This window comes from Arvicola amphibius, chromosome 15 (assembly GCF_903992535.2).
Source record: "Arvicola amphibius chromosome 15, mArvAmp1.2, whole genome shotgun sequence".
Classification (NCBI taxonomy): domain Eukaryota; kingdom Metazoa; phylum Chordata; class Mammalia; order Rodentia; family Cricetidae; genus Arvicola; species Arvicola amphibius.
In genome coordinates, this window is record NC_052061.1 from 54,604,959 (window position 1) to 54,621,201 (window position 16,243).

General features: G+C 42.0%; 1 protein-coding gene across 1 annotated transcript in view; it reads left to right on the forward strand.

Moving 5' to 3' along the window:
• The window catches only part of Ccny (cyclin Y), an 83,701-nt gene that overhangs the window by 27,560 nt on the left and 39,898 nt on the right, over window positions 1-16,243 (forward strand). Inside the window, exon 2 of the mRNA XM_038312685.1 lies at window positions 14,305-14,379. Coding sequence (XP_038168613.1) covers window positions 14,305-14,379 — 75 coding nt within the window. The remainder of the gene's footprint in view (window positions 1-14,304; window positions 14,380-16,243) is intronic.

The following is a 16,243-nucleotide window of genomic DNA, read 5'->3' on the forward strand; positions in this document are numbered from 1 at the left end:
AGCTGATGACTGTCTCATCCCACCAGTAGGTACCTGATTTCACAGTCCTGTGCTACTGGCTAATAGGTGTGAAGCAGGGGGTGTGGGGTGTGGTAGAGTTTAGGGATGTCTAGGGCTTGGGTAGACAGACATGTTACAAGATGGAGGAGGTTCAGGGAATAGGGGCCCTTTTTGGCTAACTACTTTGATTTGGGGTGGGTGGCATTTCTCGCACTGAGCAAGTCCCTGAAAGAAGCAATTTCAGGGAATAATGGTTTATTTTAGCTAAGTTTGAGAGGTTACAGACCAACGTGATGGAAGAGACATGGTTATCAGAGAATGAGGTGGCTAGTTACTTCACTTTGGCAGACAGGACACAGAGAGCCCAGCCCACAACCACATGCTAATAACGTGTAGCTCTGCTCTCTAAATCTCAATATCAGCCAACTATGCTTTTTGTCTAAATAGTTCCTAAATCAGTGCTGCCAGCAGGAGACAACGACTTCAAATGCATGAGCACGAGGGAGTCAGTTTATATTCAGACCATTACACATGGGGAACAAATGTCACAAGATAAGACAAGAGAGCTTCTGAGTCAGCAGTCTGCCTGTGAAGTTCAGGAAACGTGGACTTCCTGAAAGCTGGTGTCATTTCTGTAGAAGAGATTCTAGGGTAAAATAATACAAAGTTTTGAGAGGATTATCAGAAAGGAGAGCTGTAAAATGTTCGGGAGCTCTGCCTCTCCATCTGGGGCTCTGTCAGAATCCCTGAATTCTCTTTCTGAGAAATGTGGTGCACACATTTACATTTCTACTGAGCTCCAGGTGACAGAAGTCTGGCTGATCTGAAGAGTCTGCTGGTGTCTAATAGTACTGGACTTGGGGATAATAGCACTTTAGAAAAAATTATGAAGCTGGTTGGAAATATTAATGGTGTTGGGTGGTTCCTGAGTGATGAAAGTGTAGCCATTGTGCTGCCACCCTTTTAACTTGGACAGATTGTCCTTGATGTTTGCTAGAGTATTCTGCCCTTGACGTACTTGTGAAGTGATTCCTTGAAGGACTAGGATAGAAAATGTACCTCTCAAATCTGCAGCTATACAAAATTAAGAGCCAGAGTTTATATTGTTCAATATAAAAAATACATGCCACACATGTATGGGCAATTCATAGAGAAGGCAGGACAAAAGTCCTAAGGGCTCAGGGGTTGTTTGAGGAATTATGATAGTGTTGAGGAAACAAGCAGCTCTCACCACAAAGGAATAAAAGATGTTTATTCTGCAGAAAAACAAAAAACACAAAATGGGTGTAACTCTGCTATACGACTTAGATTCTAGCTGACAACATTAGCCCTTTGATTGAGAGAAAAGTAGGTTTGGGGATGCTGGTTCCAGGCTTTGTCTATTAGTCCCAGGGTATTAGATTTGGCAGGGATTTGATCGTAATAACTATTTAGGGGGGTTAAAGATAGCCCAAGATTGTAACTGGACTATGGACCTGCAGTGTCATGAAGGCTTTATAGATGGCAGAATAAAAGAAAGCTATAAAGCAATGCTCTTAATTTTTTTCTTTAAAAAGGTTTTGTGTGTTCACTCAGCTTGGTCAGAATGTGTTTGGATGGATGTGTAACAGAGGTCAACTTTGCTTTTTGAGACAGGTCTCTCATTAGACTCACTAATTATACTAGGATAACTGGACAGAGAGCTCCAGGGATCTGCCTGTCTTACCTTCCCAGCACTAGTGTGCTGGGCTTTTTACAGGGGTTCAAAGAATCAAATTCAGGTTGTCATAGTTGCCCAGCAGCCACTTTACTAACTGAGCCATCGCCCCACCTCAAGGAACTTTTCAAATACATTGGAAACTAAAGCAAAGTGGAAAAATCTCTGTTGTGTGGTGACATGCTTAGCTTCTGGGTTCGTAGAAGCCAGTGTTTTCTTAATATCTCACAGAACTTGGGGTCAGAAGGATCTAGTGCTTACGTGTGCTGGAGGGCTGTAGTTGCTGCTGCTTTTGACTGCCTTTGGTGCTGTGCTTGTTTCATCTAAGCAAGCCCATGAGAGAGTGTGTTGGCTAGATGGAACTCACTGTCAGTACAGTGGCACACATGCCCTGCTTTAACTAGAAACAAGTCACAAGTTGACACATGGTGGTTGCCTCTAGCTGTAAATGCCAGGAGGGAGGAAAGTTGCTTGGGCCTGCATCAGTGTATTCCACTCTGGTATAATCTCACCCTGGGTTTGTAATCCTGAGAATTGACAGCCTGCCTTCTGCTCTGTCGGTAGAAAGGAGTAGTAGTTCAGTTCTCTGTCAGAAGAGTTCTTTGCAGGGTGATGTGAACTGACTCTGTGTGCAGCTCCACAATATCCATACGCTAAAGGGACTAGAGGAGGAGCACAGCTCAAGACTAATGCTGCTGCCTAGGCTACACAAAGTGAGGAACCAGGACAAAGCTGAGCATTCTTGCCAGAGAGGAACAGATTAGAGACCCTGGAATTTGGCAAAACACATTGTTTTGCAGGGAGGGGGAGGGTACCCGTTTTGCCTCAAAGTCAGGAGGGAGAGGTTCAATTGGAATCGTAGATCACATGCCTGCAAAGGAAAGGGGGTGCTTTCATCCATAAGGACATGGTTAGATTGCTTCCATGGGGCTTCCTGGACTGATAAGGTAAAATGCGGAGAAGCTAAGAGGATCCATCAGTTTTCGTTTGGACCTGCCTCATTATCTGTTGACCCAGACAAGGAAGGAAGTAGTGCCCAGGTGGCAAATCTGCTGATTTGTTTTTATACCTGTCACCTCCTCAGGTGTGAATGTAGTGGGAAAGGGAGATAGAACACTCAGTGTTTTACAGAACCCCATACAGGAACAGGTACTCTCAATTCCAGTTAGCATTGTAGACCAACTTCATCTTTCATAACTGAAATAGTGGGCCTCAACCTTCCTGTGAGCCAGTCAGGCATAATGCTCTCTCAAGTAGCTTACGTTTGCTTCAAACATGGCAAATTTGAGCAGGTGAATTAGAGTGGGTGGGAACAGGTGAAGGCCCTGAGCTATCTGCCTCCATGACCCTGTTGCCCTAGAGCTCACTGGGACCTAAATAAATATCACATAGGTAGCAGTAGGACAAATTCTAGGAAACTGAGAGAAAAAGCCTATGTCCAGCAAGAAGTCCCTCCTGTCTGCGCCGGGAGTTAGCCAATCATTAGTGCTGACAGGCTTGGCTTTTGAGTTAACGAGCTTATTTCTTGCTTAAAAGTTCAGTGAAGGTTCTATGGCCCTCTTCATTTAGTGCCTGCCTTTTTCAGGGCCACCTCTGCAAGACTCTGCTTAACTGCCTTACTGAGAAGTGAGTGAGTTGCTTCTGCTTCCCAGTGATCTGACCAGCCTTAAGTCCCCTAGAAAAGGGGCAAGCAACTGCAGGGAAGCCCATGAAGGGCAACATGATAGCTCTATCTTTATGATCTCTCCTGTCATGATGTATCCTAGAGTCATCTCTGGGTTGGAATAGAGAGGTGTTTTAGCCTACTAGCGCCTCTGGGAGTGAGAGGATGTTGACTCCACAAGCCTTGTGGCTCAGGACATGGGCTGCAGCACTTGCTAAATTATCTGGGAAAACAAAAGTTACCATCGATGTTCCTTTCACTGAACGGTTCAGGCTTTTTGACTATGCTCTAACACTTTGGTGTTGATCTCCTGGGGCTCCTCTAACAGATTTGAGGGATCGTTTAATTGTGTCGGTTTATTTTTAAAACTCGCATGTTTAGTAATAATGAAACAGCCAGTTATTGTGGCTGACCACTGTGCACTGAGCCAGAATTGTCTTTCTCACTCCATGCTCTATGAGTCTCTTATCGTGTCTCTGGGCCAGTGAAGAGCAAGCTACCAGGAATAGTTCACCTCTCCAGTAATCTGCTGTATGACATTCAGTTAATACCATTTCCAGTTTTGGTAGTCACCAAAATACTATATACACCAAGTCAGAGGTACAAAAAGTTCATGGCAGCTTTTGTTCTTAAGGATGGTAGCTGGGCAGCTGCCAGCCCAGCGGGCTGGCGTAGCTGCGCGGAGACTCACGGAACACGTGTGACCAAGGCGGCGGGTGAGCACACGTGAACAGGCAGCTGCGAACGGCGGCAGGTTAACTGCGGCAGGTTAACGGCACAGACACAGAAAATAGGCATAAAGCTTTATTAAAGGGGAGAGGGAGGGAGGGAGAGAGAGAGAGAGAGAGAGAGAGGAGAGAGGAAGAGACAAAAGACACATGTGCACACACAGAGGGACAGTGAGAAGAGAGAGAGGGCTTAAGGAAATTACAATGTGGTTACGTTTTGTTTTTCAAGTGAATGATTGCAGTGAGTACAAGTAAGAAACAGCATATTTTCCATATCCCTTACTTTATTAAACATTTTATATGTTACAGGTGTAAAACATATTATCCCTAAGAACCCATGTACGTTCATATAAAACTTGTTATTAGATTAACAGTGTAAGCGAGCAAGTAAGCAAGTTTTTTTTTTTTTCTGGCAGGCTGCGTTTTGCAGTTACAAAGGACCAATCACTTTATTACTTTTCTTGAAACATAATTTTAAAGGACTCACAAACCTAAATTGTTATACATGAAAAACAGTCATCTCTACTTTAAATCTTTAGGATACATAACCACTCATCAATAGTTTTTTTTTTTTATATCAGGAGATATGAGGGCAGAAATGGTTACAAGGAATTAATCATCACCTTTGGTCATCAGTCAGTCCTAGCAAGAAAGGCACATCAGCTAATGATGATAATTGGGCTGCTTTGTTCTTGTCCCCTGACCTTACCAAGTTCCTCACTCAACTATGTGCCTTTCTAAAACTTTAAATTATCTTCTTGGGGTTTTCACCTCAAAACTATTAGACAAAAACATCTTAGTCTAACTTTGAATTATTTTCAAGGTTTTGTTTCAGCTATGATAGTTTTGCACCAAAACATGTGAACACATCTTTCAACATTAAGATTAAAAGAATTTAATCTAGCCGGGCGGTGGTGGCGCACGCCTTTAATCCCAGCACTCGGGAGACAGAGGCAGGCGGATTTCTGAGTTCGAGGCCAGCCTGGTCTACAAGAGCTAGATCCAGGACAGGCTCTAGAAACTACAGGGAAACCACAGGGGGAAAAAAGAATTTAAACTAGCTGGGCTACTGGGACTCAGTGTTTTTCTTAATCATTAACCTGAACATTCTTAATCTGTACAGCTCCTTAGGGGAAACTCATTGGCCCTAGTGGTCTAACGTTTCCTTCTTTTTATTTTTAATCATCAAAATTCAATTTGAACTAATTATTATTATTACCAATTAGACAGTACAGCTTAGGAGGAAGTCATCTTCATAATAACCCATAGGTAAAAATGCTCAGTAGGATGATTTCTATGAGGTAAACACACTACATTATAGGAAGTGGGGATCTCCCCACACCCATTCACACCATGCCAGATACCAGAGAAAGATGGCAGTGACAGGCACAGCAGAAGAAAAGACATTCTGGAGTCTGGAGTCTTGTGGCTTTGTCTATCTGAGATTTAAACATTAGGAATTCAGTTCCTGGTGGGCTAGAACTTCAATTGTTACATGGCCACTGGCATGGAAGGAAGGGTTGTGCATATGCGCATGTGTGTGCGTGAATGCATGTGTGTGTTCGTGTATGTTTGTGTTTCCTCACGTGTGTGTGTGTGTGTGCGCGCGCGCGCGTGTGTGTGTGTGTGTGTGTTGGGGGGGGAAATCAGAGGACAACTTTTAAGAATCAGTTCTCTCCTCCATGTAGATTCCATAGATATTAAACTCAGGTGTCAGGCTTGGTGGTTAGTTCCCTTACTCACTTATCCAACAGGTCCTCAGCTCCAGTTTTATCTAGACATTGTGGTTCTTGAGGCAAATATTGGGCTAGCAATTAAATGTTGCGTACTGACTTGATCATACTTGACTGCAAGCTCTGTAACCTCTGACCTTGGGGCCCTTGTCTTGTAGCATTTCTTCAGTTATAGGCTTTTATCAGAGTTAAGTGGAAGTAGCATGATACATGACACATAAAACATCAAAAATGGTAGAAATAATAACTAAAATCTCTTATTAACTTAAAAAAGTGTACCTGTGTATATTATTAGTCAATTGTGGTATATAATTGATAGGGTCAAGAAGAGAAGATTCTTTCAAGCATCATTCTTTGGGGGGGTAGTCAGAATTTATCAATTTACCTTTTACTCTTAAGCTTTGCCATTCAAGAAAAATGGTTTGGAGCTGGTGGGCTAGCTGTTAGTTAAGTGCTTCGTGCCCTAGGGGCTATTGGCTGGAACACAGCACCCCTGCAGCCAAACCAAAGCAACAGAAAATCTTTTAGATATCTACATAAGTGATAATATCTCTCTCAACTGTACACTTTTTTGCTTATTCTTTCTCTAAAATATAAATGATGGTATATCTTGCCTTTAATACCAGCACTCAGGAAACAGAGGCTAGGGGATCTCTGTGAGTTCATGGCCAGCCTAGTCTACATTGGGAGTTTCAGGTCATCCACATAGAGCTACACAGTGAGATGCTCTCTTAAAAATAAAAAAAAGAAACAAATATTGTTTAGGTAGAGTAAGGGCCCTTCTTAGACACTTTAATTTTGAAATTACTGAATCGGTTGAATTATACCTTGAGAGTGTTTTTTATGCTTTTCTCCACTTATGCAATAACCAGCTCTCCTTGGATGGCTTAGCTTTTGTTGGTAGTCATTTTTTTATAGTGATTCTCTTCTGGAAGTAGCTTTGTGTGGGTACATGTGCATGGAAATACTGTTATAAGCAGCAGGTTATTTTAGTGTACTATAGTTGACAATTTATTTGAACACACACACCTGTTTTGTTGAATGGTGGCAAATGGCAGTTTGGTTTGTATAACTGAGTATCTTTCAGGGGACTTGAGAGCAACAAGAACTTTGGTCTACCTTATTACTGCTTAGGTAAATGATTAAAAACAGCAGAATTCTTCCATGGCCACAGTTTGAAACTTGCTTTTTCTGAACTCCTGTAAGGCTACAGTGAACCAGAGTTCACGTATTCTTCACTTAGTGGAAATCACATAATAGACATTAAGGGGGGTCCTTCAGATAGCGTCTGGCTTGCTCCCTTCTTTATGGAAATGGGACAGGATGGATATGTTCAGCTAATTCCCATGCCTGTAATAAGGGCAGAAGATCAAAGACTGCCTGTGATGTCATATTGCTCGGCTGCTTCTCCTGTGTACCAGAAGGGATGCTTTCCAGCTTCATACAGAAACTGTTCCCAGGTCACCATTGGTACTCTGATGTTCTGGAGCTTTGCACAGTAGCTTATGGTGTTGTAGTTAGACCACTTGTTGCTACCTGCTGCCTCTGAGAGCCGTGCTCACATCCACATTTTTAGGCACACAGCGGGTCTGTGTCGCCATTAACAAGTTATAGCCCTCTGCTCACAAACCCCATCTAAACGCAAAGAGCCAGAGGTCATGCTGGCAGCACAGTTGGAGTCCAAGCCAGGGCAACTGCCCAGCCAGGGGCTTCCAGTCATCCCAGACTTCTTGGATATAGGGCTGTTAGAATGCTGGGGTGATGCCCCCAGCTTAATATTATAGTGTTTAGCAAGTTTAAGTGTTAACACTGCCACTTTGAGCAGGTTGCAGATTTGTGGTAGCCCTCCATAGCCCAGTTGAAACATATGTGGGGTCTGGGGAGGAGATGACTCAGTGTGTGAGAGAGTATATGAGAGACTCTACAAGACTTCAGTTCAAATCCCCAGCATTCACATCAAAAAGCACTGGGGAATGTAGGCAGGAATCTTCTAATGAAGCCAGCCAGTTTCTGATTTAGTGAGAGACTCCTATCTCAAGTCAGTATGGTGTGGTGAGGTGCCTCTAAGAAATCTTGTTAGAACATCCCTTTTTGAGATTTTACTGCTGCCAACTGGGAGAAACCCAGCCCTGTAAACACTTCCACTTGTTCTGGATTGCAGTTCAGAGCTCTGAGGAACTCCAAATAGATCTACACATATCTTGCCGTTAAAATTTTGTGCAAAGGAAAGTTTAAATAGAAGTTAAAATAGAGTTCTCAGAAGAGCAGTGCCTTTCTGTTGTAAGAGGCCACTTGTTTTTTCCCGGCTGCTCAGCCCTGAAATAATCACAGAAACCATATTATTTGCAATACTGTTTGGGCAATAGCTTAAGCATATTTCTGGCTAACTCATATCTTAAATTAACCCATTTTTATTCATCTGTGTATCACCATCAGACTGTGGTAAAGTTTGGACGTCTGTCTCCAGTGGGGCTACATGGCTTCTCCTCTCCCTGCCTCCTTTCTCCCAGCATTCAGTTTAGTTTTTCCATTTGGATTTATAAAATACCTGTTTTTACTTTTGAGTGTTTAGAATTTTAGGATTATTTAATAAGAGACTCTTAAATAAATAACATGCTCTTCATAGAGAAGGAATGGAATTCCATTGTTTTCTTAAACCAGTTTTGAAAAATATAAATACAGTTGCTTCCTATTTCTCATGGTATTTCTTACCAACATTAGAAGAGCTGATAGTTAGCTGCTGGGAAAGGGTGGGTCCATTCTGAAATCAGCTTGCCCTGGTCTCAGCATCCCCTTTTCTGTAGACTGCTTAAAAATTGATTTACTGTAGACATTGTGTTTTTCCTGGGGAATGGCATCTGTACTCCATGTATCCCAGAAGATCTTATACATACATATCAATTTTAGCTTTGTCCTTACCTCCAGTCCTGAGGTCAGACTTTCTGGAAAGGTTCACCTGGTCTGTTTCAGCTACTCAACTCTGATAGAAGCAACCATAGACATAGAAAGAGGGACAGAAGAAAAGGACCTGCCTGCTTGTTAAGTGTCATTCACAAAACCAGTGGGATTCATCTCCTGCTCCAGACCTTCCTCCTCACTTTACCTATTGATGACTTGCTCCTAGGACCTCAGAACAAGCTTTGAAATTTCTTCAACACAGGTTTCAGTTGGAACAACAGAGTCTTTTAAACACAGAGGTGTTAGAACAATTGAAGAACAGCCATTGTCTCTGAATAGATAGATGTAGACTTGACAAAACCACAGCACAAATAATAAAGTCTGGATTAGACTCCAAGGATACAGACGCATAAGTAGTACTGTTGTCCCTAGATGCCTTCACCCCTATTCATCTTGCCACCCTTTGTGACTGATCCTCTTTACTAATGTCATTAGTGCTTCTTCATCTCACAGATCACATCAGAGACAGAGATATAGAGTCCGTGTGGCACTGCTCTTTTTAGGCTTCTCTTTCCCCCCACATCTCAGTCTTAACAGTGCTCCTGTGCAGCGGTTCAGGGTGGGTCCTCTTATTCCTATTGAGTTTCAAAGGTACTGAGGCTTTGGCAGTTTGTGTGATTTTTGTCTTCAGCAGAGTACTGCAATTGCAGATGAAGAGACCATTCTGTATACTAGCTCTTCTGGTCATGCAGGCTCCATTAAGGAGCTAGAATGGTTTCAGGATGTCTCTGCGGTATTGACAGGTGTTTGGGTTGCTTGTTGAGAATACAGCCTTGTTTTTATCATGTTGTAGAATGAAGCCATTGTGAGCCAGGAACAAGTTGCCTTTTACACTGTTGTTAGCAGCCTTCTTTGGAGATATTTTCAATTTGGAAGAGACAGTGACAAGACTGACAAGAGCTTTCCCAGATGTTTGACATCACAGAGTGACACAGAGTTTCTTCTGTGTGTCTGTCTACACTGAGTACACTTCTTGTTTTCTTAATTTCAATGCTGTTTGAATTTGGCCTTAGTGTAGCATTAGACTTCCCAGTGAAAAGACCAGAGTGTCTTAGTTTGGCAAACTGTTTACCTTTTTCCCCCCTCTAGAATAAAATATGTCAAGAAAGAAAGAAAGCCTTGTAATCTGTAAGAGAATACCAGTACAGTAAAAACATCATTTCCATTTTTAGGTTAGGTAAGGTGAGAAAGTGTTAAAGAGTTGGACATACTGTTAATAGTTTAGAAGTTCGGGGAAAGCATATGGAGTACTGTATCATTGGTGAACTGCAAGTTAATTGATCTGCACACTACCTATCTGCAGGCCTATCTCCTCATCCTCCAGGGCTGTTGCTGTTATTAATTCCAGAGTAGTGGTGAGAGGATGCATCCCTGCAACACTCCTATGATTGTCTTCCATGATCACTTGGTTCTCCACAGACTTTGACTGATGCAAAGGTATCTTTATAGGTATTATCTAGTATCCTTATAATTTTCTCTGGGTACCTGTAGACCCTCATTGTTTTCCAAAGTCCTTTCCACCAAATGCTATCAAATGCGTTCTTGAAGTCATTGTAACAGACATTAAGTCTTTTCCAAATTCTTCATATTTTTCTGCCAGTTGCCTCAAAGTGAAGATCTGATCAATTGTGCTCCTGTTAGCTCTGAATCTGCACTGGGCCTCTGCTAGGACTTTCTCTGTTCTGCCCTTGATTCTTTGCATAATAATGGAGAAGAAGATCTTGCTGCTATGGCACAACAAACTAATGCCCTTGTAACTTGAGAAATAAAGATTGTCCTTCTTGTTTATGGGAATTATGACTGAGTGCTTCCATTCCGTGGGAATCACTTCGTGTTCCCATATCTTTCTGAAGAGTCTGAGAAGTACCTCAGCCCCTGAGCCTATTGTAGCTGCCTCCAGCTCCTCCACTGTGATGTCATCCACTCTTGGGACCTTTCTGTGTTTTGTTCTCTTGATAGCTTCCTCTATCTTGATCCTGTAAATATTTAATATTTCCTTATCGTTTCTGGTGTTTGAGTGGCTGCTGAAGGTCATTGTATAGGGTGTCAAAGTATTGTCTCCATCTTGCTTTATTTTCTGCACTTTCTCTGAAAGTCCCAATGAGCTGCAGGCCATGGTAAATAGAGTGGTGGAAGTCAGTGAAAACCTTGGTATGAAAGTGAACATCAAGAAGACTGAGATATGGGAAGGGCGCACAAAGATTTTAACATTGTAATAAAGAGTCAGAACCTCAAGCAAACAGTCAGCTTTGTCTTTCTGGGAGGAAACATCATTTCAAAGGAGGAACTATTTCAGATGTCAAGAAGCATATAGGAGTAGTTCGGGCTGCATTCCAGGCACCAGGAAAGGTTTGGTCAGCAAGAGAGATAATGACAACAACAAAATTACAAGTACATAAGGCGCTTGTCTTGAGCTGCTTTCTTTACAATTCCGAAACCTGGACGATGAAACGCTTCTCAGAAGAGCGGCTGAATATGTTTGAGATGGCCTGTCTCAGGGGGATTCTAGATAACACATGAAAAAGATAGGCTGAGCAGCAATGACATTAAGAAACATCTCCATCTATAGAAGGAAGTAAACTAAAGGGTATGGCAACTGAGCTTGAGATGCTTCGGCCATGTTATGAGAATGAATGAATGCTGAAGATAGCACTGATTGGAGGAGTGCACAAGATAAGGCGAAGAGGAAGGCCCCAAAACACGGGATGGACAGCATAAAGGAAGATTGTGGAGCCTTAGGTGTCTACATTGGCACTGGCAATGCATAAGCATGCACTGGCAGCCCATTTATGGCGGTTCTCCAGTTGTTCTTATCCTGGGCAGTCCTAGATGGTTGTGTTGTCATACCCAAGGCCACATCTCTTGAGGAGAGTCCCTGCATCTCCTGAGGAGAACCAGCAATGCTGAAGACAAGGCCCTGGGGAACAAGGCCAGTTCCCCCAGGCCATTGTAAAATAAAATTTTAACATTATGTTTATAAAGTGTGCTCATTCAGGATAGCAAAAATTGCTCATTCTTACTTTATTTAGAGGAAACCAGATAATCCTATGTATTGGGTGTTTTCTATGCCTATGCATATTCTCTAGTATGTCATAATGCTTCCTGACTGGTGACATAGGTATGTCTGTTTCTATGTCAGTACGGCACTCTTGATGGATTTTGGTAGTGCGTAGACATATACATTGTCTAGGTCGACTGAAACTTAGCATGCATGTGCACTTCTTGGAAGTCCTTTCAGTCAGTGCTGACCCCATTCTTAGTTCTCAGGCAAAGAATCCTGACTTTCGGATTTTCAGCCTTACCCTCAAGGACACTCTCTAGGATATAAAACCAAGTTCTCCATTTGACAAGACCTGGCAGTCTGTGGTTCTGGCTACCAGTGGGGAAGTATTAGCTGTTTGCTTGTTTTTTTCTAGCAACCCCTCTCTTCTGTATTTTAATGGTAAAGGAGAGGCTTTGACAGTGTCCAGGGCAGTCGTTTGTGTGGCACCTTTCTGTAAACAGTCTTGTTGCCCCTTCGGTTTTAGTTGACAGCTTTCTGTGGTGACTTTGTATGAAGCTTTCTGGAAGTTATTTGTTGTGGCTAGGAGTACATATTTGCTATCTGTCTGTTATGTAGAAGTCCTCATAACATAAGCATTAAGTGACACACGTTTGTTACCACCCTCTGCTTTTTAAAAAAGTAGCAAGATCCTAACTTGAACAGGAAACCTCCCAGACTACCTTACATCAGGGCTGTATTTAGTTCAAGTTGAAGCAAGTTTGAGAGATTGTGTCTTCCTTTCCTGTCTTCTTCCCATCGAGCCTCCCTTATGACATTTACCTATGAAACTCCAGTGAACTGCAACAGAAGTTAGAGTACCTGAAAGACCATATTGCTTAAGAGTCTAGGGTTGCTTTGTTTCTTTTACCTGCTTTCATGTGTGTGTGAGCACACTTGTATATGCAACTGTGCATGGGGCTATTGTCTGGGCAGGTGTAAATGTGTGCGCATGCCCATGGTGCCCTGTTCCGTGATCTGTTATACTTTGTTCTTGGAGACAGAATCCTTCAGTCAAACCTGTAGCTTACTGATAAACCCTGTCTCCTCCTCCAGAGGCTAAAATTACAGCTGAGGCACCATGCCTATTCAGCATTTAGGTGGATTCTGAGTGTTCAAACTATAGCCCTCTTGATTGCCAAGCAAGCACTTTAACTACAGAGACATCTATCTTCTCAGATTTTGTTTCTTTAATCAAATTTGGTGAGCAGTTAGAAACTGTTCGTGTGTAGGAACTTGCCTCCCATTCTTGTTTGCCCAGAACATGTCAGCGCCTGTGTAAGCGTTTAGTGTTGTCTCCATCATCTCTCTGGCCATCCTGTTTTCCTTTTCTTTCGTCTTTAGCTCATTGGCTGTAAAAGCTAAAAACAGGCACTATTTTTTATTGGCATTGATTGGGTTCATGGAAATTTTGTTGGAGTAATTTAATCACAAATAGTTTCTTTCTGGTACTGTAAGTGGAGCTGAATACTGTTCAGGCTTTCCAGAAATTTTTTCTTCTCTTTCCTGACTGAATTTTATTCTTTTACTTGGATTACCCATTTCTACCCTCTAGAGTCAAGCTCTTCTTTTATTATTAACTTTAGACTGGGGAAGTTCGCTAGTGGAATACTAAGTTGTTGAGCTAAATGGAGGAGCCTCTGATCCTCAGAGATTGTTCTAAGGCTGGGGCTGCAAAACCAAATGCCCATAGGAATGGGAAGGCAGAAGAGTGACTGGAACAAGGGTCTTGTAGTTCCTGTCACATCTGAAAAGTCTAATGCCACCAGATGGTTTGATTCTCCTCTCTCTCTCCCTCTCTCTCCTCCCCTGCGTCTCTCTCTCTCCCTCTCTCCTCTCTCTCTCTCTCTCTCCCTCTCCCTCTCTCTCTCTCTCTCTCTCTCTCTCTCTCTGTGTGTGTGTGTGTGTCTTTCTGTGTGTCTATGTGCATATGTGTATGTGTGCTCAAGCAATCTTATGATTGCTATATGTTGACCTAATTTTTCTTTCAAGTGTGGATCAGATAGTACACCTGCCATACTCACATCAGAGACCCACATGACCCATATACAGTTTGTCTTTCAAACATTACCTTTCAGCATGATGGTATCAGTGACCTGAGATGACCTCAGATCTCATTTGCTCACTTCTGAGAGCACATTCCCTGACAAAGGTATAGAGCTTAGCCAGAATTGTGTGTTACAGTCTTCCCTACCCTTTGGTGACCTCTCAGTGCAGAGCGGACTTTTCAAAGGATAGTGGAGTTTCAGGATGCTAGATCTCCTGTGGAACATCTCAGATTGTGCTCCTCTACCCCCAGCCCTGCATACACCAGAGTTTTCAATGGCAGTGTTCTTAATGGAACCAGAAGAATCTAGTAAAACAGAAACTGGCTTCCACAGTCATTGAATGTGCTAGCAGTTTAAGATTGAGAAGTTGAAAGCTAATCATTATTCTACCCAGTTATCGACTTGTTATTTATTTAATTTCTCTTTCTTTCTTTAAAGATTTGAATATGGAATTCAATCCTTCAGACCATCCTCGGGCCAGCACAATATTCCTCAGCAAATCTCAGACAGACGGTAAGTTACTAATTCATTTGCTTTTAAAAATACGGTTAGCCTAAACGTGGACACTGCTGGGATTTGATTTTTCAATGTATGATAGAGTTCCCTTTAGTGGTCATGATGTACTGTCTGGTGATTATCCTTTGTTTATTCTTTAGTAATGAGTTACAGTTTTAGAATTTCTCATTTGAAATAATTGTCTTCCTTTTGCCAATTAGCTGGGTTGTCTCTGCATATATTCCACACCAAGAATTGAGTCAGAAATTTCCTTTTAGGTCCTAAAGTTTAGGACATGACATTTGTATAAGAAGTTCTCAAAGACCAGATGTGTTCACTGGTGAGATAATAAGTAAAGTAAAACAGAAATCCACACAGCTGAAAGCCAGCTAACTGTCTGTCTTGTCACCCGAGAGTTCATGTGACCCTACACGTGACATATAGATAATATATTTATTTACTTATTTGTCTGTTGATCTTTCTATTTATTTAGGCCAAACTTTGAATAATCAACTTATTCTAAAATTGTTAGAACTCTTTGCAGTCTATCCCAGGTATGTATAGGATTTCTCCTACAGCGTGACATTATCTCTTCTAGTTTACCTAACTGTTCTGACCATTGACTTCAAAGGAGAGAGAAGATAAATGCAGATTCAATCTTCATAAATCTTTTTGGACACCTATAGCGTAAGGCAAAATGACAAAGTGACCATGGTGTGTCTGGCAAAGAGGAAAACTTGCAGACCTACCCTTGACTCTGGACAGATTGATAGCTCTAATTTAGATCCTAAAGAGACTACAGATCACAGAGAAGAGAAGTGTGTCTATGACTGTAGTTCATGGTAAGAATTGAAAGTGGTGAGCAGTGGTTGGGGCCAGCTTTGGCAGGATACAGTGTTGATGCAATATGGATGGTTTTCTAGCAGGCCACTTGAAGTCTCTGGCACGGGTGTTTGTTGTTGTTGTTGTTGTTTGTTTTAAAGTCTCCAAGAGTAAGAAAAGAAAAATCAGTAAGCACCAAATACTTGTGATTAAAAAAAAGCTCACCCAAAACTTTTCCTGTGATAAAGGGAAGCTGCGGAGAGGCATGTGAGATATACAAGCAAAAACAAAGTGGGTGTATGGGTGGGCCCTTGGTGAAAATGGAGATAAAAACTGATCTTCCTCAAATGCTTAAGCAGTGGGGTGAAAAAAAAGTTATGGAGCTGCCTGGCTCAGTTCGGGTTCTTCCTGTTGAGCTCAGCCGTCTTCCGAACCGTCTCCTAGAATTGGCAGAGCGGGGGAGGAGGGGGAACATTGATTGTCTTGGCACAAGGAAATGACCTAACAGAGGAAGGGTTATTCCAGAAATAGGTTAAGGTCAATCTCCTTTCTTCCAGAGTACCTCTTCCTTCCTTCCTTCCTTCCTTTTTTTTTTTTTTTTTTTTAATTGAACTTCAGATCTTTGTATATTGCTTCAGTTTCTCCTCACTACTAGGGCTTTCCACTCTGCATGCAGACATAATTAAGTTTCATATTACAAAAAAAAGGAAACATTACCTTTTCCAGTAAGTATTCCTCTCTGTTTTTTCCATTCAGACTGCTGCCTGTGCCTGGATTCAGGGGGACATTAAACTCCTTTGCCCCCTAGTGCCACAACTTCTTCTTTCTACAGACAGAGTCATTTGCTGAAGACATTTCTGTGTAATGAACAGTCTGTTTAGCACTGATTTTACAAAGGAGCTTTTTAATGCACATAATAATCTTGGCAACTTTAATGACTTATTTTTGAGTGAAGCGATCATTAAGAGATTTGGTTATTTTATGAACTGACTTTGAACAACTTAGTACAGAAAATTTAAGGCTACCATTACTCTTGTATTCATAAATGCCAGCTAGGACA